Here is a 27,517-nt window from a genome sequence, read left to right as displayed (position 1 = left end):
CGGGTTTGATCCCTGGATGCAGGCATGGCCAAAAAACAAAGGATCATTATTTACACCCAGGTCTTCCTGATTCCTTGGTTTGTGTTCTTCCCACTCTTCTGTGCTGCCTCTCTGTCTGCTGTCATTTTTAATCAATTTTTAATCACTTGCTAGCTGTCTCAGTTTGCTTTTGCCTTTTTCTTTAGGTTATTCTATATTCGTCGTTAAGGGTGACCTGCCAGACTGTGAAGCTGACCAACTCCTGCAGATGATCAGGGTCCAGCAGATGCAGCGACCAAAACTTATTGGAGAAGAATTAGCACAATTAAAAGAACAGAGGTAAAATGAAGCCTGCAGTGTGGAATATATGACAGTGTTTCATTACAAGGATTAAATTTTCATGCTTACATTGAAGGTGTGGTCCTCTTATTATTGGCGATTTTTTTTTTAGACCCTTATGTTTTAGTGAAGTTTATTGATTTAAACTTGGATCAACACTTTGAATTACTTAAATGTACTAACTAGAGTCACATCACAATACAACCTGTATATTATTAGACCTTATCTGCCAGAAAATGTGTAAGTTTTGACTTACATGAAAGTCTTTGGTGTATAGGTGTCTTTATGTTATATCTAAAATGGAAGACTGGTCTGCAGTTACTATTAGTGCCTTTATTCTTTAGGGTCCAGAAAACCGATCTGGAACGAGTCTTAGAAGCAAATGACGGGTCGGGAATGTTAGACGAAGATGAGGAGGATTTGCAGCGGGCTCTGGCCCTAAGTCGCCAGGAAATCGACATGGAAGATGAAGAGGCAGATCTCCGCAGGGCTATTCAGCTCAGTATGCAAGGTAAGGCTCTTCTGCCGCGCCTTCTATTTGTCGTTGAAGCGATTCAGCCCATCCTTCGTTCTTCTGGAAGTTAATGTACTCTTGGCAGAAGTTCTCTGACAAACCCTGCTGAAGCAATAGCTGGGTCAAATCAGTTATTTTTTAGATTTCTTTTAATGCAAGTAACCTTTTACAACCTGTGTTATATTAGGACTGGTTATACTTTTATTTCTAGTTATTCCATCTGGTTATAATACTGTGCTAACACAATAATGAACAGATTAGTTATTGTGAGGTCAGTGGACCCTTACCCAGACCAGCTGTTTTACAAATCTATACTATTAGGAATTCTCTTATGGTGCAGGGGGTTAAAGATGCAGCATTGTCACTGCAGCGGGTTGGATCACTGTTGTGGCTTAGGTTCAAACCCTGGCCTGGGAATTTCCATATACCATGGGCGCAGCCAAAAAAGAAAAAGAAATATGTGTGCTTAAGGACATGAAAAAAGGCCTGGGCAGAGAATATAAATCAGTTTTACAAAACTCTACCCCTTACTGGCTGTGCCACTTACAGCTTAAGCCCACTTTGAGGGGCCACATTTTAGCCGTTTACGCCCATCCGCTGAGAGTGCCCATCCTCCCCGGGGAGTCCAGGCGGAGGGCGATGTCCGGGACGTTGCTCGGAGGGGCTTTTTTTAAAGTGTGAGGGGTTTGCTTTTTTGAGGAGTTTTGTCTTTATCTAGTTATTATGAATTTATCTTCTACTTTCTAATGAAATTACTCAATCGAATTCCTTAAATATCTAAATAAAACTGAGTTTCTGCTCATATGAAGATTATCCTTTTTATGCTTTTTTTTTTTGTTTCTGGGGTTTTTTGGTTTTTTGTTTGTTTGTTTGTGTTTTGCCTTTTTACGGCCACACTCTCAGCATATGGAAGTTTGAGAATTGGAGCTACAGCTGCCGGCCACAACCACGGCCACAGCAATGTGGGATCCGAACCCTGTCTGCGACCTACACCACAGCTCATGGCAATGCCTGATTCCCGACCCACTGAATGAGGTCGGAGATCGAAGCGAAGCTGCACTCGGATTCATTGCTGCTGCTCACGAAGGGAACTCTTTTTTTTTTTTTTTTTTGGACTGAACCCATGGCATGTGGAATATGTGGAATTTCCTAGGCCAACAATCGAGTTCACGCCACAGTAATGGTTCTAGCCACTGAAGTGGCAATAGCAGAACCTTAACCTGCTGTACCGCAGGAGAACTCCTTTTTTTTTTTTTTTTTTTTTTTTTTGGCTCTTTAGGACCACACCCCTAGCATATGGAGGTTCCCAGGCTAGGGGTTGAATCAGAGCTGTAGCCACTGGCCCATACCAGAGCCACAGCAACACCAGATCCGAGCCTTGTCTGCAACCTACATCACAACTCATGGCAATGCCGGATCCTTAACCCATCCAGGGATCAAACCTGCGTCCTCATGGATACCAGTCAGATTCGTTTCCACTGAGCCATGACGGGAGCTCTAAGAAGTCCTTTTTATGCTGTACTTTATCCTGAACTGCCCATGCCTCCTGGCACACCTCACAGTATTCCATCCAGTGTGGAGGCCCATTTCAAATTGGTAGAGCCCTCCTAGATTAGCTCAGTGATGGACAGACACAGCTTTAATAGTTTTTGACATTTTTTGTGTGCTTTGCTCTTCTTCCCACTTTATTTCACAATTGTGCAGAATAGCTGCTTGGTGCTGTAATTCAGTAACATACCTCACGTGTTTAGTACCCACAGGTTTGAGCATAGAGGAATACAGAGAATGGGTTTGTTTTATGATCATGCTCTTTAAGGTACTTCTAGAAATTCCATGCCTTTGAAAGTATAGGAGCTCCTGTTATGGCGCAGCAGTAACAAACCTGACTAGTATCCATGAGAATCCGGGTTCAATCCCTGGCCACACACGGATCCACTGTTGCCATGAGCTACAGTGTAGGTCGCAGATGTGGCTCAGATCCTGTGTTGCTGTGGCTGTGGTGTAGGCCTGCAGCTGTAGCTCTGATTCAATCCCTAGCCTTAAAAAGAGGTGCAGCTGTGGTGGTAATGATTTTTCCTACCGAGTTGGTCTTTGGCTCCATCCTTACCGCTGCATCACAGATTGGGAAGAGCTTTGGTTGCAGTGGACACAGGTTAAATTGGAACTACCTTATCCAGATCTTCCCTGAGACTTTAGAGCCTTTCTTCTATTTACAAGATAGTAGCAGAATATTTTGGGGAAGGCAATTTTTCAAAAAGCTTCTTCACATAAATATAAACATATCACTGCTTGACTTGGTAAATAAAATTGTTTTTTTTTTCCCCATTTTATTCACAGGTACTTCCAGAAACATATCTCAAGATATTCCACAGACATCAGGTACACATCTTACTTCAGAAGAGCTGCGGAAGAGAAGAGAAGCCTACTTTGAAAAGTAAAGTAGTTGGTACAATATTAAAATTGCATATTTAATGTTTACTTGGGCTATTTTGTCTGTTTGTGACCGTACAGCTTTGAGTTAGACTATTTTATTTAGGATTCTCTCCTTTTAAAAAAGACTGGTTACTGCCTGACCCTATGAACATGCAAATATATTATTTAAAAAATTTATAGCAAATAAACTGAAATCATATACGGTTTTAGGAGAAAACTTTGCCCCAATACTAAATAAATGTACATGAAATAGGGGTGAAGGAAACCCTATAAAATTTGTCATCAGAGAAAAATGAAACTGAATCCAGTTAAGAACAAAGCCTATTGATTCTTTGAATGTACTTCTTGGCTCCCTGACCAACCCTGCAAAGTCTTCCTGTCAGTTATTAGGAAAAACAGCGTTTCGTGGTAGGGGAAGGTCCTACCAAGTAGAGGTGGTGGTTAGTTGCTCCTCTCATTGCACAGGAGGGTGTCCTGCAGGCTCAGCAGCATCAGGAACACGAGGGTAACCGTGAATCTGAATCAGCAACTCCTAAAACCTAACTTTGTGCCCAGCTTTTTTTTTTTTTTTTAACCTTTTAGGGCTGCTCCCAAGGCATATGGAAGTTCCCAGGCTAGGGGTGGAATCAGAGCTGCAGCTGCCAACCTACACACCACAGCCACAGCAGCGCCAGATCCTAACCCACTGAGTGGGGCCAGATCAAACCTGCATCCTCATGGATACGAGGATAACATTGGGCTCATTACTGCTGAGCCACCCTGGGAACTCCACGTGCCCAGCTTTATAAGTGCTCGCCAAACAGAAGCTTCAGCTATAAAACTGTCATCCTTTCCAGTCACTAGCATTCACAAGTCTTTATTCCTTTTTCTTTCTTTAATGATAAAGCTCCATTTTAAGATGACGAGATTAGGGAGTTCCTGCTATGGTGCAGTGGGTTAAGAATCCGATTGCAGTGGCCTGGGTCGCTACAGAGGTACAGGTTAGATCCCCCAGCCTGGTGCAGTGGGTTAAAGGATCCAGTGTTGCTGCAGCTGCAGCCTAGCTTGCAGCTGCAGCTCAGATTCAGTCTCTGGCCCAGTAACTTCCATATGCCATGGGTGCAGCCACTGGGAAAAAATAAAGGTTACAAGATTAGATATTCAAATCCTCTGACCCCAAATCGGAAAACAAAGGCCAGTGGCTGAATCTGGCCTCTTATTTACTGTATTTCTAAGATGCACATATTTTCACATTTCAGCATCTCTGCAGTTGACAAGACTCTTACACATAGCTGGTAGGACTTCAGTAGAATCTAAAATGTTGGGGCATTTTACATTCGATGGTATTTTATAAATGAAGATAATATTTACCTTGTTTTCTGTTTTTTTTTTTTTTTAAGTCACAACTCAGAAGTATATGAAGGAAAGTTCTGATCAACTGCCATCCTCTTAATGTGAGATATTTCCAGTCTTTAATTCAGTGATAGATTAATGGATTTAATTTTGCATAAAATCTCAAAATAGTGCTTATTAGTTCTTTTCACTCCTTTTTTTAAAATTTTAAAATTAGCTTTTTAAATTTTTTAATTGTGATAAAATTCAAATTTATATAAAAGTAGAGAAACCAGCATAAGGAACCCCAACTTACCTGTTGCCCAGTTTTCACAAATATCAGCACTTGGACAGGGTTGTATTCTTAAGCTCCCGTCTCCCCTGCTTTGTACTCTCCCACCCAAACTGTGGATTATTTTATAGCAAATCTAAATCATCGTATTGTTTTATCTGTACCAATTTCAGCATGTATCTCTAAAACATTTTTTTTCTTAACCAGATACTCTTGTCACAAATAATGGTAATAATTACACATGATAATTATTAGTGGTGATTCTATAATATCATCCTCTCTCTAGTGTTAAAAATAACTTTTAAATGTTTAATTAGATAAAAAATATTTTGGTAAATTTATTCTAAGAGATACCTAAATTAAAAGAAAATATAATCCTACCTTTAGTAACTGATGTTAGTGTTTTGGCAGATTGTCTTCTAGTCACACAGACACACATATATTGTATATCAGTTATACTTGTTTTCCTATGATAGTAAATATTCTTTTTTTTTTTTTTTTGGTCTTTTTAGGGCCGCATTTGTGGCATATGGAGGTTCCCAGGCTAGGGATCGAATCTGGGCTGTGTCTGCGACCTACACCACAGCTCACCGCAATGCCAGATCATCTTTAACCCACTGAGCAGGGCTAGGGATCGAACCTGCATCCTTATGGATGCTAGCCAGATTCGTTTCCGCTGAGCCATGGCAGGAACTCCTAAATATTCTTTCTAATAGGCTTTGTTATATTTCATGAAATGAATGCATGTATCACTGTGTATGAACTTTTTGATTTTTGCTATTATCGTCAGTAATGCAATGAACAATCCTTGTATTGACTTTATGTTTCAAATCTCTCATCATTTCTTCAAATTATTCTGAGGATTTCATATTATTGGGTTAAAGGACATTAAAATTTTTAAGGGCTTGGTACACATTTCTAAACTGCTTTCCAGAACAGTTTCGAAGTGATATTTGTACCATGCTTTTTTCAGACTTCGATTTTTTCTGGAATAAAATGGTCCAACCAGACATTTTATAGAGAAACTATAAAATTCACAACTACATCTAAGAAAAAGAAAACATCTTCAAAGTATAAAAATAAATCCCTCTTTTATTAAAAATTTTTTTAGATTAAAAATGAATTTTCAGGAGCACCCACTGTGCCGCATTGGGATTGGCAGTGTCTTGGGAGTGCTGGAACGTGGGTTCAATTCCCAGCCCAGCACAGTGGGTTAAGGATCCAGCGTGGCCGCAGCTGTGGCTTGGATCTGATCCCTGGCCCGGGAGCTCCATATATCCCCCCGGGTGGCCAAAAAATAAAAATGTGGCACTTCCAGAAATTAAACTTTTCGTAGCACAAAGGATAATACAGTAACATTCCATAATGACTAAGTAAGTTGTAACAGGCACAGTGCCAGCTCCAACTAAAGCAGGTGTTTTACTCAGCCTTGCACCCTTTTCTAAATGTTTGACTCTCCTTCCTGATTGGAGGTTCGTTTATTGGGGATGCACATGTTCAGTGATGGTTTCCACCCTCAGCTTTCTATCATCTGCCTCTGGGTTTGACCTTGAAAATACTGGTGGGAACTTGAGCAGAACTAGAGAATATTTTACACAGTCACGTGGTGCTGAGAGGAGTTCAGAACTAACTTCTTGGTGTTTCTTTGGTGGGGGGTGGGGGGCGCTACCACACCTGAGGCATATGGAAGTTCCCAGACTAGGGGTCAAATTGGAGCTGCAGCTGCTGGCCTGCACCACAGCCACAGCAATGCCAGATCTGAGCGCATCTGTGACTTAGACCACCACTCACGGCAGCGTCAGATCCTTAACCCACTGAGCGAGGCTAGGGATCAAACCCGCATCCTCATGCATACTAGTCAGGTTCATTACCACTGAGCCACAATGGGAACTCCCTGGGTGTTTCTTTATAACACTGGCTAACATTCGGAATCTTGTAGGACTCAGTAGGCAAGGAGCTGAGAAACCAGTTTTTGCCTTTGACTAAGACTTCCTTGATTACTAAGCCTAGGTGGGTTCTTAATAGCTTCTATTTTGGGGAACATGGCTCTAAGTTTTTTGAGCCGTTTCTTCCCTCTGACCTTTCCAAACTGCCTGTGGTGTTAATTTGTTGTTCATTGAAATATAGAGGTTTCATGGGGTTTTTTTGGTTTTGTTTTTCTCCTGTAGAGTATTTGAAGCTTCACACTTATGTAGTAGCCACAGTGTTCATGCATTAAGCATGAAAATACTGTTGAAAGTCTGTTACAAATTCATAGTTGGGAAGAGTTGTTTGTTGGAGAAAATCTTTATTTCTCCTTTCTATTTTAAATGATACTCTTGCTGGGTAGAAGAGTTGTTAACTGACTTTTTTCATAGCCATATTATATTATTTTTCCTCAAGGTCATCGCCAAGTCCAGTGTAACTGTCATAAAACCCTGAGCAAATTCTCCTACATCAGCTCACTCTATAACCTCGGTCACTATAGAACCGTGACTCACGTGTTATGAGCATCAAATGAGGCAGAGTGTGTGAAACTGTTTTGTAAACTGTGAAGTAGCCTGCAGATATATGGTAGCAGTATTCATGTCTTCTCCAGGTGTGGCTCTGAAATGATGCAGATTCTTTCTGTCACTAAAAAACTCCGGGAAACAGAGTTCCTGTTGTGGCACAGTGGTAGTGAACCCGACTGGTAACCACAAGGACCTGGGTTCCATCCCTGGCCTTGCTCAGTGTGTCAAGGATCTGGCGTTGCTGTGAGCTGTGGTGTAGGATGCTGACATGGCTCAGATCCCACATTGCTGTGACTGAGGCTGTGGCCAGCAGCTGCAGCTCCGACTTGACCCCTAGCCTGGGAACCTCCATCTGGTGCAGCCCTAAAAAGATGGAAAAAAAAAAAAGTTTCCCAGCAAGGAGGGAAACAGATGTTTCCATAGCGATGGTTTGCTGTGTTGTTTTTTTTTTTGTTGTTTTTTGTTATTTTTTTTTTTCCTTTGGTCTTTTGTCTTTTCTAAGACTGCACCCGAGGCATATGGAGGTTCCCAGGCTAGGGGTCTAATTGGAGCTGTAGCTGCTGGCCTTTGCCACAGCCACAGCAACACCATATCCGAGCCACATCTGTGACCTACACCATAGCTTACGGCAACGCTGGATCCTTAACCCACAGAGCAAGGCCAGGTATCGAACCCGAAACCTCATGGTTCCTGGTTGGATTCGTTAACCACTGAGCCATAACAGGAGCTCCTGCTATGCCTTTTTGATTACCTAATATTTGAGCTACCACTTCAGTGGCCTGGCATAGTTTATCAGGGTCTAGTTTAAGAAACAGAAACTACTTAGAGATGTTTTTGTTTGTTTGTTTGTTTGTTTTGTCTTTTTGCTATTTCTTTGGGCCGCTCCCTTGGCATATAGAGGTTCCCAGGCTAGGGGTCGAATCGGAGCTGTAGCCAACGGCCGATGCCAGAGCCACAGCAACGCGGGATCCGAGCCGCGTCTGCAACCTACACCACAGCTCATGGCAACGCTGGATCGCTAACCCACAGAGCAAGGCCAGGGGCCGAACCCGCAACCTCACGGTTCCTAGTCAGATTTGTTAACCACTGTGCCACGACAGGAACTCCAACTTAGAGATGTTTTAAGCAGAAAAGTATTTAATACAGAAATTAATCTTAGGAAGAGATGGAGGGGCATACTGTAGGCCAGGTCTCCAGAATACATACCACAGAGCATCTTGTTGGAAGAGCTGCAGTGCTGCCCTAGATGGATGATGGGAAATCAGGATATTGAATTTAAAAACACACTGCTCTAGCTGTGAGCCTAGGACCAGGAAGCTGCCACCACAGTTGCCTAGACATGGGAACCTGAAGTCTGGCCCCAACTGCAGCTGCCAGGAAGCACCATTCTGGAACTGGCATCTCCGTGGCTTTCCTTGCCAGCAAAGAACAACCAAAAGCAACAGGAAGATGCCTGTGCCTCATCTCTGCCTTGTAAATCTCCTGCAAGAGTTGACTTGGTAACCAGAATCCTAGCTGTAAAGCAGTCTAAGACACGTCGTTTTTATTTTTCTAGTTTATATAATACTGAAGGCGCATTAGAAGGCACAGAGGGAATGGATGCTGATTTGTAGTTTGAACATGTTCCTTCTTTCAGTATCACCATATATGAAAGATGTAAAAATTGTCTCCAGGTTGGCAGTTGATTTACTTCTCCCTTACATGAGGTTAAAGTAGAATAAGGGTTATCCCTCTGAAGTTGCTGTCTCACCCACCACTCCCTTCCTTGCACTGTGATATACTTTCTTTTTATTTTTTATTTTTTGCTTTTTAGGAACGCACTTGCAACATATGGACGTTCCCAGGCTAGGGGTCGAATCAGAACTGTAGTTACCAGCCTACACCTCAGCCACAGCAACGTGGGATCCGAGCCACATCTGTGACCTACACCATAACTCATGGAAATGCCAGATCATTAACCCACTGAGTGAGGCCAGGGATCAAACCTGCGTCCTCATTGATACCAGTTGGATTCGCTTCCTCTGCGCCAGAACGGGAACGCCAATGATACACTTTCTTGAGAGGAGAGGAAGAAGGCCTGGAGAGGATGTGCCAGAAATTCCTTGTCACAGCCTGTCTTTCTTGTGCCATGTTCCAGAATCGGGATGTGCTAGCAGGAGCCCCTGCCTATGTGTCCGTCACTAGCCATGCACAGCTGAGTCATATACCTGAGCCTGTGTCAGTGTCTGGCTTAGAGGCCGACAGGGAGAACCCACAAGTCCCACTGCCTCAATCTGCTCATCTTTAAAACACAAGATTAAGAGGGACCCTTAACAAATGTGCTTTTCTATTTTAAAACTTTTAAATTGTGCCTCCTTTAAAAATCCTTTTATGCATTTTTAGAAAACTGTACCTTCTTGCTTAGGTTGTCAGCTGTTTATAAGCTTTGTTTTTTTTTTTAATTTTTAGCATATATGTATATATATATATATATATATATATATATATATATGGAATAGTTTTAAATTTACATAAAAGCAAAAGTAGTTCACAGAGCCCCTAGACCCTCCACCCAGACTTCCCAATTGCTGATATTTCTGAACCACTTGAGAATAACTTGCAGACACGATTTCCCGTGACAGCTCTCAACACTTGAGTGTATATTTTCTAAATACAAGGACACTCCCCTACATGTTTACTTCATAACCAGCATGTTTAAATGTTTGAAAACATGGATTTTAATGACATTGATTTTCCTTTTGAAAAAAAAAATACAAGAAGCTATTTTAATGCAATAGATACCATAGAAACTTGATAATGGCAGCTTAAATAGTTTTTGTTTTTTTTCATTTATCAAGTATTTGGTGACAGGCACAATTTTAGGCACTGGGGAAACAAGCAGTGTAGGCCTTGAGCTCTTGTTGGTTTACACTCCAAAGAGGGAGACAGAAGAGTCAGATGGTGATAAGTTTATGGTGAAAATTAAAATGGAGTGATGGGGAATTCCCTTCGTGGCTCAGTGGAAATAAATCCAACTAGAATCCATGAGGATGCGGGTTCGATCCCTGGCCTTGCTCAGTGGGTTAAGGATCTGGCATTGCCATGAGCTGTGGTGTAGGTTGCAGACGAGGCTCGGATCCCCCATTTCTGTGGCTGTGCCTCAGGCTGGCAGCTGTAGCTCCGATTAGACCCCTAGCCTGGGCACCTCCATATGCCGCAGGTGCAGCCCTAAAAAGCAAACAAAATAAAAATAAAAAACAAAATAAAATGGAGTGATGAGAGCCTGGGAATGCCAGGTGGCCACTTTAGGGGGGTGTTAGAAAAGGTGTCCCTGAGGAGATGTTGAAGCCAGATCTGAACGGCAAGGAAGCGGCCACGGAAAGATCATGTTAACTTGCGTGGTAATTTGAGAGACTTGAGCTTCTCGAAGGTGCTTATTTCAGTGACTTCCAGCAATATTAGGATCTGTAAACCAACACATTTGCATAAAAGTAGCTACCAGCGACTCCTTTGTACAATGTGTTATTTTGCAGTGAAAGTATCTACCTATTAATTTGGTAAATTTGCATTTTGTGTCTAGGTTTCCTAGGATCGGCACTGTGATGCTTTTCCGTAATTTTTATCAGACTGATTGCTCTTTCTTAAAATTGAAGCATAGTTGATTTACAGTGTTGTATATTTCTGGTATAGAGCAAAGTGATTCAGTTAAATATATATATATGTATACACACACATATTGTTCCATTTTAGATTATTACAAAACATTGAATACAGTTCCCGTGCTTTCCAGTAGGACCTAGTTGTTTATCTGTTGCGTGTATAGGGTGTATCTGCTAATCCCTCTTCCCCTTCGCTAACCGTAAGTCCATAAGCTTGTTTTCTATGCTCTTGCCTTCTTTTTTGGTGTTCATGCCACTGACTCTTTGTTTTGTATAACCATTTGTTTTCCATGGGAATAGTTTTTCTCATGGCATATTTATTTTTAGGTTTTCTTTTTTAAACATACATTCACTCTTGAATGTTTCAGGCAGCAGCAGCAGCAGCAGCAAGATCCACCAGGACCACTTACACATCCATGTGAAAAGCCAACCACAAGTTCAGAAGCACTTAGCAGTGAACTTGGTACGCCTCCCTAACCGTATGTCCCATTTGTTACCTGCAAGCTCTGTTTGACACACAGACTCCTTGTGATTTGGGCTTTATAGTCTTTTTTTTCTCTCCTCTTTTTAATTGAATTGCAACTCTTGAATGAATTTGCAATCTATTAAACTTCCATAGATTAAGGAGCAGGCTGACTCCTTAATGTACCTAAGTGCCATTAAAGTACTCAGTGAATGTTTTGCTTAAAATTATAAACAGTTCTTTCAACTTCATAGTAATTAGTACATTCTCTAAAAGTTCCTCAGAGATAATGAATATTAGTAGGTGGAAAATAAATACATTTTACCATTTGGAAGACTAAACACATCTGAGTATAGTCTAAATTACAATAAGAAGTCTGGAATTACTTATCAGACCTTGGTTTAATGGGTCTGAAACTTTGGCCAGTTATTGGTAGTAGAAGTTAAGTGAAAAAAGAAACTGTACCTGACAAGGAACTTGTAAGTAGAATATGTAAAGAACTCTCAAAACTGAAATAAGAAAGCAACCTGAAAGGATGGGCAAAGGATTTGAATAGTCACTTCACCAAATAAAACATACGGATGACAGCACATGAAAATATATGAAGGACTTCTCACTGTGGCTCGGCGGATGAGGATGCAGGCTCAATCCCTGGCATCGCTCAGTGGGTTAAGAATCCAGCATTGCCACAAGCTGTGGTGTGGGTCACAAACGTGACTCGGATCTGGCGTTGCCGTAGCTGTGGTGTAGGCCAACAGCTGCAGCTGCGATATGACACCTAGCCTGGGAACTTTTGTATGCTGAAGGTGCAGCCCTAAAAAGAAAAAATAAAATAAAATACATGAAAATATGTTTAACATCACTAGTCCTTAGGGAAATTCAAATTAAAACCACAATGAAATACCATTACATACCTAATGAATGGCTTGATAAAAAAATCAAATTGACGGTACCAAGTGAGTGCCGGCAAGAATCAGAGCAACTAGAAAGCTCACGCACTGTTAGTAGGAATGTAAAATGGTAATTTGGAAAAGGGTTCAGTAATTTTTTAGGAACTGAAATGTACACTTAACCATGTGATCCAGTAGTTCCCCTCCTAGGTATATAACCAAAAGAAAAGAAAACTTAGGTTCGCATAAAAACTTGTATGTGAATGCTTATAGCAGCTTTGTTCATAATTGCCCCAAACTGGAAACTGCTTAAATGTTGTCCTTCAGCTGGGGAATAGATGCACAAACTGTATTACATCCAAACAACGGGCTACTATTTAGCGATAAAAAGGAATGAACTGGTACTTACCCCTACTCCTCCTGCTAAGTACAGCTAACAACCCTGGACATTTGTGTAAAACAAATAGAAGAAGAATCTGAAAGATAGATAGAAGGCAGAGGAAGCTTAAGACCAGAGGAACAACATATCAGTCGGTATCCTGGGTTTTCTTTTTGCCCAAAGAAAAGCCCAAAGGACTAGGAAGACATAATGTGGGATCATAAACACTGTAGTCCAGCCAGCCTGGACTAGGGAAATAAATTGATCCTACTGCCACCCTACCCCAAGGCAAAGGCCAACTGGGAGCCTAGACTTACCCCACCTGGTGGTGACAAAGCACATCTCCCCCTTCTCCCGGCCAAAGTGGTGTCATAAAAGGCCAGGTGGGGAGTTGGGATTTTCATTCCCTCCATGAGACACTGAGTCCCTCTTTCCTGTGGCGTCAGTGGTCCTAGGGAGCCTGGACGTCCACCCAGGAATAAGGAGGCATCCCTCTGGCTTCTCACCTGGGTAGAGTCAAACGAGGTCCAGTGGAGAGTCAGGACTGTCACTGATTTGAGGCGGTCATGAGGCCACCCCCACAGTGTCAGTGAGAAGCAGAAATGAGGCATTTCTACTCCAGTCAGGGAGGTTTCAGTGGAGGACAGTGGAAAGTCACAACTCCCCCATGGGTTCAGCAGTGATGGTCACACACACTCTCCCCTATTTGGCAGCAGCAGGACAGCACTCCTTTTTCTCTGCCAGTGCTTGTGTCAGGTGAGACCTACTGAAAGAGGAGTTTTAAATAAGATTCACAGCCTTGTAACATGACACTCCAAATGTCCAGGATTCACTGGAGCATCGGTTGTCATATCAAGATCCTGGATAATTTCAGCTTGAATAGGAAAAGAAAAACAATAGACACCATTATCAAAATGACATTGATGATCAAATTATCTGACAAGGATTTTAAGATAGCAGCCATCATATAAGTGTTATAATGAGCAATGACAAACTTGCTTGAAACAAATGAAAAAAAACAGCCTTAGGAAGAAAATAGAAGATATGAAGAAGAACCAAATGGAAATTTTGGAACTGAAAAATACCTGAAATTTTGAAACTCATTGGACAGACCCAACATATGAATGGAACGACAGAGGAAAGAAGCAATGAACTTGAAGACTGAACAGTAGAAGTTACCCAGATTAGTGGTTGCCTGCAGTTAGGGAATGTGTGCGGGAAAGAAAAGTGGATGTGAATAAAAAAGGATGCCAGGAAGGAGATCTTGGTGGTACCATGACAGTTCTCTGTCTTGATTGTGGTGGCGGTGATTACATGAACCTACTCACATGACAGATACCATAGAACTATGCAAAACGTTGTGCCAGTGTCAGTACTCAGGTTTGGATTTGAGCTGTAGTTATATCTGGTTTAATTACTGGGTGAAATTTAGCCACAGTGTACACAGGACCTCTCTGAACTACTTTTGCACCTTCCTGTGGATAAATAATTATTTCTCAGGACAGACTTTTAAGTAACAAATTAATAGGCCCAATGTTAAATTTTCTTTCCCTTAGCAAACAGAACCAGTGGATCATGCTAAGTGAAAGACTCCATACTCAGAAGCTACTTATGTACTGCATGATTTCATTTATGTTGACTTGCAGGAAGAGGCAAAACGGTAGGGCAGAAAACATGTCAGTGGTTACCTTGACCTAGGGCTTGGGCATTGACTACAAAAGGGCAGTGCGAGGGAATTTTTTCGGTCAGTGGAACATTCCTCTATCTGGGTGGTGATGGTGGTTATACCACTCTAAGATTTTTCAAGACGTCTAGAACTATAAAAGAGTGGATTTTTTTTTTTTTTTTGTCTTTTTTTTTGCCATTTCTTGGGCCGCTCCCATGGCATATAGAGGTTCCCAGGCTAGGGGTCTAATCGGAGCTGTAGCTGCCAGCCTAAGCCAGAGCCACAGCAATGCAGGATCTGAGCCGCGTCTGCAACCTACACCACAGCTCACGGCAACGCCGGATCGTTAACCCGCTGAGCAAGGGCAGGGATCGAACCCGCAACCTCATGGTTCCTAGTCGGATTCGTTAACAACTGCGCCACGACGGGAACTCCCTAAAAGAGTGGATTTTACAGCACATGAATTTTCAGAGTCAACAGAGGAAACTCTAGTAGTCAAATAGACATTTTCTAAGAGCTTACCTTTTGATGATTTTGAAAATTTTCCAAAAATTTCTAAGAAATAACTGTTTTGTTTTGTTTTTTCTTCCCCCAACAGGTGATGCCATGAGTGAAGAAGATATGCTTCAGGCAGCTGTGACCATGTCTTTAGAAACTGTTAGAAATAATTTCAAAACAGAAGGGAAAAAATAATACCTTTCACAAATCATTTAGATACTCATACTTTCCAACATTATCCTGTGTGATTACAGCATAGGGTCCATTTTGATAATGTGTCAAAGAACAATTTTCAACAGAGGAAATAAGATTTAGGTGGTTTGCAAACAATAAGATGAGATGATGGAAAAATGCATTCGTTGTCAGGACTAAGTAATGATCGTCCAAACACTAGCCAAAGAGGCGTTCAGCAGCTAAACTTAAAATAGTTTTCTAAATGTTCCTTTTTCTTTTTTGAGTGTGCAATATCTAACATGTCTAAAATTAGGGCATTTTTCTTGGATCTTTTTGCAGACCAACTAATTATAACTAGCTCTTGCCACAGAACTTTTCCCATGCATTTTGTTTTCTTTTCCTCCCTTCTGCACAGGGAATTTGGCTCCCTTGCATCATCTTAGAGTTGCTCTTATTTCTCATTAACCACATTAACCTCTTTAGGATGGTGTCTCTTTACTGTATTGATAATAGTAATGGTTCCAGAAGGATAAGCCATTCTCCCTTTGACCATGTATCACGCACTTGGGTGTTTTTTTCATGTTATTTCCTCTGATCACAATTTCTCTGCTACTGGGTTTTCATTGCTTTCTACAACTCTTGAAAGATGGCAGTCTTCCTGGTTTTGCTTTTTAAGCCCTCTATGATGGGATCCTTACTTCATGTTTTTGGTGCATTCCTACACTCTGAAATCAGCCCTGCACAAGTATTTGAGAATAAATGAGAATTTTGTTCATGTGTGAGCAACATCCTTTCCCAGATGCTTTGTGAGTGTCTTCTCAGTTATGTCAGAACTTGACAGGTTTGTTTTAACGCTCTTTCCCACCCCTTGTTATTTCCTTTACTTCCACACTTGAGGGAAATAGGACAAGCATAGCATGCAAAGCCAGGTTCCTTCTGTTCAAAAAACATGCAGTGCCCACCATGAATGTATGATGAAATTTGGCCTTCAGTTTTAGTAACAGTTTCATTTGTTTTTTTTCTCCTGTGACTGGAGCTGTCTGTTCTGTTTACATTTGGGTCTTAGAATGTAGATGTCTGCTTCTGCTGTACATCTTTCAGTAGGTATAGCTTTGCCAGAGCTGATGATCTAGAACATGAACGTAATCTACCAACAAAACTCAGTTTCTACTGCGATTTGACACGTCCGTCGTATTTAAATAGCTTAGAATTACAGAAGCCACAGTACTCAATGAGTTTGTAAATAAGAAAGTCTTTAGTTTTGATAGCAATTCTTTAATTGGGAGACGCAGAGAGATTCTTCCTGGGTCAGTGCAGTGGGAGGATTTTGGTGAAAGTCAACCATGTCTCTCTGAAATGGCCCTTTTAGATTCCGTCATCCATTTCCCTTCCTGCATTCTCCATCCACTTTTGAAGCCCTTCTGAATGTTGACTTGTTCATAAGCTAAAATTTAAGAGGAAAATTCAGCTGACAACTTAGAACATTCAAATCGTGGTGGATCGCCAGACTCTGGTGTGTGGCTACCCACATTTTATCAGGGAAAATTTTTTGATGTAGGATTAATTGCTAGCTGAAAAGAGAGGAGGAAATGCCTTTTATTTATGATTATAAAATAGTTTTTTCTTGGATAGAGAAGTTTTTTTTAGTCATTATTTTGTGCCAAGTTAGTTTTCTGAAGTTCCCCTGGCAAAAAATTAGATGGTTTTATTTTAAAATCTGAAGTTTTCTTTTGACAATTGAAAATGTTTCAGAAGGATTATAAAACCTTAGACCTGAAAGGGATGTTGGAGTTTGGTACTACTCTCTAAGATTTACAAACCAAAATATTTTAAGATCGAACATTTCTATGATTTAACCCTAGTGAAACAGTCATATTGGACATTCGGCCTTTACCATTTCTTACTGAAAAATTATGTTAAACTTTTCCTGCATTTGAATCGATGAGCTCCCTAAAATAAAAAAATGAATATGCATTTAGAAGTTTTAACCTTAAGAGTTTATAAAGTTGTTATATTACACACACCTTCTTAAAGCACTTAAGGAAATATGGCATGTTGACCTTTGTTAGGAATTTTTTTTGAAGCAGAGTTGAGCACACACTGGATGTATTTGAATGTGTTTATTTAGTTGTGAAATGATTGTATCATTAGTGGGGGAGTTCCCGTCATGGCTCAGTGAAAACGAATCTGACTAGTATCCATGAGGAAGCAGGTTTAATCCCCGGCCTTGCTCAGTGGGTTAAGGATCCGGCACTGCCATGAGCTGTGGTATAGGTCACAGACGTGGCTCCGATCTGGTGTGGCTGTGGCTGTGGTGTAGGCCAGCGGCCACAGCCCCGGTTTGACCCCTTGGCTGAGAACCTCCATATGCCACAGGTGCGGCCCTAAAATGACCACAACCAAAATCATTAGTGAACTGCCGTTCAGCATGGATTGGCTTAAATTTAATTGAACATTGAGGTTCCGTTTCTTAACTGATTGGCCACTATGAAAAGATGCACCAATGCTCATAAGCAGAGTAAGAAAATTTAAAGGTTACACAAAGCTGTAGTCCACAGGTCAGGAAGTGCTGTTTACTTTAAACCACCTGCAAGTCAGGGGCAATGAAATTCACAAAAACTGTCCTGCTAAGAACTTTATATAAAGATTTCCATTCTTTTTTACCAATTGGGAACACCTTAATGTTTAATATTTAAACTGTTTGTATCATTTTTCTAATGTATAATTTGTATAGCCAGGGTAAAATACGTACGGTGGCCATGCTGGTGTTATAAGTAAAGTTTCGACAAGCTTTGGAAATAACACCTCCGCATTTATAGATGTCATGGATTTAATAAGTAGTTATTTATGTTTTAAATTAACATCTGATCTAAACCATCAGTATGCATTTTTACAGGAATTAGCATATGAATATTTCAGTATCATAAATTGTTGGGAAAGGTTGCTACAGGTAAACTATTTCAGCTCTAAGATATTGGCCAAATAGTTTACAATTCAAAGATTATATAAAGAGGTGCTTTTTTTTTTTTCTTTAAAACTTTTTCTTAATTAAGACTTTATTCATGCCAAAGTTAATGGGGAAAAAAGCTCAAAACTAGTTGAGGATCACTAGAGGCAAAACTACCCATAGTCTACATAGTTTCATTTACTATTAAGTGGAATCAGGTAAATTTTATGCCAGTAAGAGCCTAACTCACATTTTTTATGTCTGCATGTTTGATACTATTTTATTAAATAGTATCATGCTAGTGCCAGGATTTACTAAATGTCTTAAAATTGGCCCATTGGGCCTGTGCAAGTTTAGAAAAGATTGATTCTCAATGCATAAACAAAATATATTGATTATAGTTGGAATAGTTTAGTTTGAAAATAAATTTTGATGTTGTAAATTCTTCAGAGGATGCCATAGTTAACACTGATGACTTCCTATTAAAAACTTTGTCTGCAGTTGGAGAGGCCTAAGACCATGACTTTCAAAGTAAATTGTTGTATTTGGATCCTAGCAAGTGTGGAGATGTCACAGATGTGATCTTAAGTAAGAAAATCAAATTGGATTAACTAAGCATTTGAGCACTGTAAATGATTTTTCATATTTTCAGGATAAAACCTTTGCTTCATTTCTGGTCCCTTTATAATGCCAACATCTTTGGCTAAAGAAATGAACTGACTTGTATTGTTTTTTAAAGTCTTAAACATAAAAAAATATTTTTGTTCCATTTTGTTGTCATGAATGAGAAGATTACTGATACGGTTGGATAATTCTTGAATTTTTTTTTTTTTTAATTTGAAGAAAACCTCTGCTAATTTTTAATTTTTTTCCAAAATGGCCTGGCAGTTTGAGAATTAATGCTATAACCACTCTGAAATTCATAACATTTGGTGTGTTTAATTAATAATAGTATATCAATAAATATTTTAAGACTATGGGTTCATAGACAGAGAGTGGGAAGCATTAATGAAATATGTGTGGAAAAGCCTGGTTTATTTAGAGAGCACTTCAGTTGTCTTCTACATGGTTTAAGGGTGAATGTTCCCCCAATTTTTTTTTAAGAGGAAGACATACATTTGAATGTGATCATCTAATTTCTACAACACTGGACTACTAGGAATAACTTTTTTTTTTTTTTTTTTGTCTTTTGTCTTTTTGTTGTTGTTGTTGTTGTTGTTGTTGTTGTTTTTGTTGCTATTTCTTGGGCCGCTCCCGCGGCATATGGAGGTTCCCAGGCTAGGGGTTGAATCGGAGCTGTAGCCACCGGCCTACACCAGAGCCACAGCAACGCGGGATCCGAGCCGCGTCTGCAACCTACACCACAGCTCACGGCAACGCCGGATCGTTAACCCACTGAGCAAGGGCAGGGACCGAACCCGCAACCTCATGGTTCCTAGTCGGATTCGTTAACCACTGCGCCATGACGGGAACTCCAGGAATAACTTTTTAAAAATTACTGTTCTGTATAAATAAACTCTGTAATTCAAGTACAAAGAAACACCTGATACAAAAAGCATTCTTTTGGCCATGACACAAGTGCACTGTGGCAGTGCCGTTTGCTCAGGACCCAACTCTGCAGCCCTTCTGTGTGTGCTCCTCTGCGTTGTTTTGCTGTTAATACACACACAGGCCTTCCTCTCTTGTCCCTAGAAAAGCTGGGCTTCCAAAGCACTGTTGAACACTGAGGATACTGTTGTTAATGTGGATGTTTGATGAGTCGTATTTTAAATATCAAAGATTATTAAATAAAGATCATGTTTGCTTTTTTTATTTCTGTGTGTGTGTTTATTAATTCATAGCCTTGCTATTCCAAGTATGGTTGGAGCATCTGCACCCCTGACAGCTTTCCAGAAATGCACTTTGAGGCTGCACTCCCACCTATTGAATCAGAACCTGTACTTTTTAATAAGATCCCCGGGGATTCACATGCAGAGTGAATTTGAGAAGCACTATTTTATGCACTGTGATGAATGAAGCTGGCCAGGGGGAGCCCACTGAGACTCTATTCCAACTAACTGCTGCCGGAAGGCCCATTATTACTGGGTCCTCTGATCTTTTCTAAGAGGCTAAAAATTCAGTATTTTTATTTGAACTCTGGTGTTTAAACATTGGCTGAATTGTTTTAGGGTTTTTTTTTATGCTTTGGGTTTTTTTTGTTTTTTGTATGTGCGCACTCGTGTGTGTGTGTGTGTGTGTGTGTGTGTGTGTTTTGGCCACCCCATGGCATACGGAGTGGCCAGGGATCAGGGATCTGAGTTGAAGTTGCCACCTACCCTGCTGCAGCAACACCAGATTCTTTAACCCACTGTGCCAGACTGGGGATCGAACCTACGTCCCAGTGCTCCAGAGATGCCTGCCATCCCGTTGCACCACAAGAACTCAATTGTTTTTTAACCCTGAAAACCAAAGTACATTAGTAACAACTTTTTTTTTTTCTTTTATGGCCACACCTGCTGCATATGAATTTCCCAGGCTAGGAGTTGAATCTGAGCAATGTGGGATCCAAGCTGTATCTGTGACTTAACACTGCAGCTTGCAGTAAGTCCGGATCCTTAACCCACTGAGTGAGGCCAGGGCTCAAACCCACATCCCCATGGACACGATGTCGGGTTCTTAATGTGCTGAACCACAGCGGGAACTCAACAATTTTTAAGAGTGGTGTTTTTCCTCATTTTATCTAGCTCTGGGTACCAGACTCACTATAACTGCTGGAATCCACCTCAACTGATTGAGGGTTATAGAATCCTCAGGTTTTATTTATTTTTATTTTTTTATTTTTTTGGTCTATTTTAGCTATTTCTTGGGCTGCTCCCGCGGCATATGGAGGTTCCTAGGCTAGGGGTCCAATCGGAGCTGTAGCCACCGGCCTACGCCAGAGCCACAGCAACACGGGATCTGAGCCACGTCTGCAACCTACCCCACAGCTCACGGCAATGCCGGATCCTTAACCCACTGAGCAAGGGCAGGGACCGAACCCGCAACCTCATGGTTCCTAGTCGGATTCGTTAACCACTGTGCCACAACGGGAACTCCAGAATCCTCAGGTTTTATAATGAGGGTTGCATATCTGCTTTAGCTTTAATTAGGATCGGGCACAAGTTTTGAAACAAGAAGTTCAAACTGATTACATGCATCTTTTTAGCATAACTTCATAGCTTAGTCCTCAGAAGGACCAATCCATTGAATTTGGATGCCACCAAATAACTCTGATCTCATCAATATCACCTGTGGACTGTATGAAAAAAAGTTGATATGAAGGCCCAGTTTACTTGTCAGCTAAAACCTTTTACTTTTGTAAAAGTTAGGGAAATTTCAGGCTGTCCTCTTGAAGATCGTGTGTTTTAGGTTCCTTTTAACCATTTTGTGTCTGTATCACCGACGCTCATCTTTTATTTTGTAGGTAAGTAGGGTGCCGCTGACCTCTTCAGCCTGTACCCTGGACGTCTCCCCTTTACACACTGTGGTCCCAGCGGGCCTCCTTATAGGTCTTCAAAGAATCCAGTTGCTTTCCCGCCCCCAGGCATTACCCCTTTGCCTTTGCCCTTTTGCTCTTCCTGTCCCTAAAGTCATTGGCCATCCCCCCGCCATGAGGACTCTCTTTCAACTGGACTCTCACCCCTTGCTGGACCTTCTTCTCTCAAGGTTGTTCCAGTTCTCCCTGGGTCAGGAGCCCCAACCCCCCTTTGTCTCACAGAAGCTTCTAGAGAGAAACAATTCCCATATCATTCATTCCCTCATTCCACAAGATGTGTGCCCTTACCATGTGCCTGGCATGGTTCTGGGTTCTTGGAGCAGACCCGTGGATAAGATACTCTGCCTCTGCTTGCATTCGGATGGGCCTTTAGGCAGAGGAAACTCTTAAATTACTGAACATGGCTTCATAGCGTGTTAAGAGCTATGCCTGTGCTGTGAAATAGGAAGACAAAACAGGATGACGTGATAGCGTGTCCGTCCCTGGGAGGGAGGGCAGCTTCAGACTCGGTTGGAGGGAGGCCTGTGCAGAGGTGACCTTCAGACACCTGAAAAATGACGGGGCAGCCATGCAAAGGTGTGGCGCCACTGCAGTGACCACAAGGGCTCGGAGGTGGGGGTGGCTGCTGTCTCTGAGGCACAGAGAAGCCTGGAAAGGCCAGCGGGTAATGAACTGGCATTGGGATGTAGGCAAAGTCTTTTCATGTCCAGTTTCCTAAAGATGAGTTTGGATTGTATTTATATTTTATTACACCAAACAATCTGGCTTCCCTTTCTAGAATATCCTCTGCTCTTTAGACTACTTCAAAACTTCTTTAAAAACAAACAAACAAACAAAAAAAACAGCACACTAAAGGTATTGCTTAATCTATCTATCTCAGATCACGATTTTAAGCAAGGCTTCCACTTCCCACTGGTGCTTTTTGGTTTCCTTCCTGTTGTGTTTATGCGGTCGTTTTCATCACTATCAGAAATGACTACTAAGTTTTGAAAACTCAGCATTGTATTTTGCTTGTCAACCCACACCGTCAGCTGTAGTCATTGAAATCTGAGTAGCTCCCTTTTGCCTTTCTCCCCTTCTAGTCCAGGCCATCACATCATGTGTGAGCAGGTGCCACATCATCTTACCTGTTCCCTAGGCCGTTGGCCTCACTGTTTCAGCTCTGGGAAAGCTGCTGAGCCTGCCACTCGTTACCCTTACGTGAGCCTCCTTACTGTCGTCAACATGTTATAGGGAAGAACAATGTGTGACTATTGGAAAGGATGATGCCAAAATATTTGCTGGTATGGTTGTATGCCTTGCAAATACGAGGAAATTAACTGAAAAGTTACTGGAACCGGGAGTTCCCATTGTGACTCAGTAGGTTAAGGCCCTGACATTGATTACCCTTTTGAGGATGTGGGTTTGATCCCTGATAATCCACCTTTGCCGAACGCTGTGGCGGCTCAAATCCAGCATTGCTGTGGCCGTGGTGTAGGCCAGCAGCTGCAGCTCCAATTTGACCCCTAGCCTAGGAATCTCCATGTGCCACAGGTGCAGACTTAAGAAAAAGAAAAGTTATTGGAATTAATAAAGGAGATATTAGAGCTTGTTTGTAAACCAGCAATATAACCTGTTAGAAAAGTACCAAGCTCAATGATGTCTAATCCCAATGATGTCTAATCCTGGGAGTGCCAGACAGGTCGTAGGTTCTAAGCGAAGGTGAGTGGAATGGCCCTTGCCTCAGCCCCGAGCCATACGTTGTCACAGAGTCCCCAAGCATCTCTGCTTGTGCCCAGAGTCCTGCCAAATCTCTTGGTAAATAAATCAGTTGGGCTCTGGCAGCCACCCCCCTAAAGTGGCTCAAACCCAGCACCAGAGGACAGGAGGGAGCAGATTCTACACCGTCTCCACTGCTTTCATGTCTTCTCCAAATCAGATACACTTTCTCCAAAAGCTGTGTTCCTATTGTACACAGGGGCACCTCTGCCTCCAACACTGAAAAGCTTCTCAGGCCCAAAGCAGATTTAGCTTCTTTGAACAGTCATCAAAAAATGTCTTCCAGGGCCTTCTAGTTAAGTACAGAGGATCACTGCATGACTCCATTTATATACTTAGCCTAGTCCTGTCCACAGAGGCAGGAAATAGAGTGGTGGTTGCCAGGGGCGAGATAGAGCAGGGAATAAAGAGGGTTTTTGTTTTTTGTCTTCTTAGGGCCACACCCTTAGCATATGGAGGTTCGCAGGCTGGGGGTTAAATCAGAGCTACAGCTGCCAGCCTATGCCACAGCCACAGCAACTCAGGATCTGAGCCGTGTCTACGACCTACACCACAGCTCACAGCAACGCTGGATCCTTAACCCACTGATCAAGGCCAGGGATTGAACCTTCGTCCTCATGGATACTAGTCAGATTCATTTCTGCTAAGCCACGACAGAAACTCCCTGGGTACAGAGTTTCCATTTAGGAAGATGGAAAAATTCTGGAGATGGATAGTGGTGATGGTTACACAACAATGTGAATATACTTAATGCCACTGAAGTACATACTTAAAATAGTAAATTTGGGAGTTCATGTCTTGGCGCAGTGGTTAAAGAATCTGACCAGGAACCATGAGATTGCGGGTTTGATCCCTGGCCTCACTCAGTAGGTTAAGGATATGGCATTGCTGTGAGCTGTGGTGTAAGTCGCAGGCACGGCTCGGATCTGGCTGTGCTATGGCTCTGGTGTAGGCTAGCACCTACAGCTCTGATTAGACCCCTAGCCGGGGAACCTCCATATGCCACAGGCGAGGCTCTAAAAAGACCAAAAAAAGTAAGTTTTATTTATATTTTGTCACAATTAGAAAACAGAGGAAGGATCACTGTATTTACTTTCTTCCATGATCCCACCGAAATGAAAGTAAAGGCTCACAAGTACAGATGGCCCAGCGCAAGAGAGGAGTTTATTGCACTAGATTTGGCTGCCATAGAAAAACCTTATTTAACAGTGACTTTACATGCTATAAGTTTCTCTTTTTTTCACTCTCATCTTCAAGGAAATGTAGAAATTGTCAAATCAGGGCTCTTAAGGCATCACACTGTGTCAGGAATCTGCTTTCTCTACATGGCTTCCATTGCTAATGTCAATTCATGGGTCTAAGACAGCTGCTGTGATGCCCACAATTACATCTGCATCCCGCAATCAGAAAACAGAAGGAGGGTGGGAAAAGGCTATGTGCCCTTAAGTTACCTCCTTGAAGCTGCACACACCATTTCCACTTACATTACAAGGCCAGAACTGCATCACACAGCCACTCCTAACTCCAGGGTTGTTTTCATTCTTGGTGGTCATGAGTCCTAGCTGGGCCCCAGAGGCAGCCCTTGAGATAAGTGAAAACTATTTCTTAAAATGTGCTCCCAAGAAGAAATGGAAGAGGTGTAGGAAAGTGGGAAAGAAGGATAAGAAAAGGAGGCCAAGTTAGAGTATAACTGTAAATGAAACCTCAATCCTGTGGCAGGTCCAGAGGCAGTATAGTCAGATTTTAGAGATGTCCCACCCTGGGCAGGTGAGTTCTGCTTTAAAACACTACTGAGTGGGAGTTCCCGTCGTGGCTCAGTAGTTAACGAATCCGACTAGGAACCATGAGGCTGCGGGTTCGGTCCCTGGCCTTGCTCAGTGTGTTAAGGATCTGGCGTTACCGTGAGCTGCGGTGTAGGTTGCAGATGCGGCTGGGATCCCGAGTTGCTGTGGCTCTGGCGTTGGCCGGTGGCTATAGCTCCGATTCGACTCCTAGCCTGGGAACCTCCATATGCTGCAGGAGCGGCCCTAGAAAAGGCAAAAAGAAAAAAAAAAAAAAGGTCTCTGAAAAACAGCCAATTCCCACAGAGTTTCTGCTGTGGTGCAGTGGGTTAAGAATCTGACTGCAGGAGTTCCTGCCCGTTGTGGCTCAGTAGGTTACAAACCCTACATGTTTTTCCTGAAGATGCAGGTTGGATCCCTGGCCTCACTCAGTGGGTTAAGGTTCTGGTGTTGCGGTGAGCTGCGGTACAGGTCACAGATGCACTCAGATCCGGTGTTGCTGTGGCTGTGGCTCCAATTCAACCCCCTCAAAACTTCCATATGCCACAGGTGCAGCTGTTCAAAAAAAAAAAAAAAAGAATCCAACTTCAGTGGGTCTGGTCACTGCGGAGGCACAAGTTTCATCCCCAGCCTGGAGCCCTAGGTTAAAAGATCCAGCATTGCTGTAGCTGCTCAGATTCCATCCCTGGCTGGAACTTCCATATGCCACGGGTGCGGCCATTAAAAAACAAAAAACAAAAACAGCTGATTCCCTGGAGAGGAGACGTTTATCAATAAAAAAATATTTTAAATAACTTTCACAAAGTTTTTAAAAGATACGGTTTTTGAAAGTTTGCTGAGTGCCCAGCATCATGAATGAAACAACAACAAACCCACCCCAAGGCACATCATTATTAATTTCAGAGTATCACTGAATTTCAGATAAAGCGAAGAGTCTACAAGATTCCAGAAAGAAAAACAAGAGTCAAAGAATAGGTCAGAGGAGAGAGGAGCAAGGCAACACCAGACTCTGGATAGAAAGGACTAAATCTGAACAAATAATGGAATTTTTTTTTTTTTTTTTTGTCTTTTGTCTTTTTTAGAGCCGTGCCTGCAGCATATGGAGGTTCCCAGGCTAGGGGTCGAATCGGAGCTGTAGCTGCGGGCCTACGCCAGAGCCACAGCAACTCGGGATCCAAGCTGTGTCTGTGATCCACACCACAGCTCACGTCAACGCCGGATCCTTAACCCACTGATAGAGGTCAGGGATCGAACCCGCAACCTCATGATTCCTAGTCGGATTTGTTTCTGCTGCACCATGACAGGAACTCCAGAATTCTTGATGCCTTCTTCAAATCAGAATTAGGAGCATGTTTTACAATTCTGTTGGCAAGTTTTAGAAGGATTAGTGATTTTGTAATTACAGAAATTTGTGCAGATCTAAAAGATGGCATTTGTTAACTTCAGGAAGAACAGAAAGCCACCATGTGGCTCAGCAATGAAAAACACTTCCATGGTCATATCCGGTAAAATTAATTAATGATTTTACCAATAATTATGATAGCACTAGCCTAAGTGGGAGCTCAGAAGGAAGGGAAGTGGAGGGATGTGTTGTACAAGAGGATAAATCTTTAATTTTCTGTAACAGAGAAAATGACAATTATAAGCATAATATTTAGAAATTGAGAGGGAAAGATCAGACTACTATTTTAAGTTCTACTTTTAAAAATGGGGTTTGGGGAGTTCCCATTGTGGCGCAGCAGCAACGAATCGGACTAGGAACCATGAGTTTGTGGGTTCGATCCCTAGCTTCACTCAGTGGGTTAAGGATCTGGCGTAGCCGTGAGCTGTGGTGTAGGTCTCAGATGAGGCTCAGATCCTTTGTAGCTGTGGCTGTAGTGTAGGACCCCTAGCTTGGGAACCTCCATATGCTGCCACCGATGTGGTCCTAAAAACAAAAAACAAACAAAACATAAAACTGGGGTTTTGCTTTACGTTTGCATAGATAAACACACCTGGATGGTTTCTTTAGAAAACGGAACTGTTTTCCCTAGAGAATATTGATGCTGCTGCCTCTTGAGGAATTGAAACTAGTTTGCAGTTGATACCATTTTTTGGTTAGTTTTTGTTTGTTTGTTTGTTTGTTTATTTTTTTAACCTTCTGTCTGTTGAGGTTACAAAAATCAGAATTTCAGCTGGGCAGCAAGACCCACCATGTGGAGTCATTCAGACTTATGGGCTCTGTGGGATATGTTACATGTTTGATATTGCTGGGCTGGTTTTGCCACTCATTAAGTGATGATGAAATTCGTATTAGCTGCAGCTGATTCAGATTTCAGGGAGGGCAACTATTGCTTGGTGCAGTCACATTTCAAATACATTTCCCTATGATCCATTCGCAAATGATGAAATCTGTACCAGGCCTCTGCTGTGCATAAAATCAAAGCCAAAGATGCCAGTATATTTAGTG

The 27,517-nt window shown here is 41.9% G+C and overlaps 1 protein-coding gene across 2 annotated transcripts in view; it reads left to right on the top strand.

Moving 5' to 3' along the window:
* Positions 1–17,041, top strand: part of ATXN3 (ataxin 3) — a 34,270-nt gene extending 17,229 nt beyond the window's left edge. The window contains exons 7-11 of one of the 2 annotated variants that reach the window (XM_013989211.2): positions 186–318; positions 663–829; positions 3,170–3,266; positions 11,367–11,461; positions 14,995–17,041. In XM_013989211.2, the coding sequence (XP_013844665.1) occupies positions 186–318; positions 663–829; positions 3,170–3,266; positions 11,367–11,461; positions 14,995–15,089 (587 nt within the window). In that variant the 3' untranslated portion in view covers positions 15,090–17,041. The remainder of the gene's footprint in view (positions 1–185; positions 319–662; positions 830–3,169; positions 3,267–11,366; positions 11,462–14,994) is intronic. The other variant, NM_001123081.1, reaches the window with a different exon arrangement.

Source organism: Sus scrofa, chromosome 7 (genome assembly GCF_000003025.6).
Source record: "Sus scrofa isolate TJ Tabasco breed Duroc chromosome 7, Sscrofa11.1, whole genome shotgun sequence".
NCBI lineage: Eukaryota > Metazoa > Chordata > Mammalia > Artiodactyla > Suidae > Sus > Sus scrofa.
Note: the sequence above shows the minus strand (reverse complement) of the source record. Positions and strands in the feature narration are given on the sequence as shown.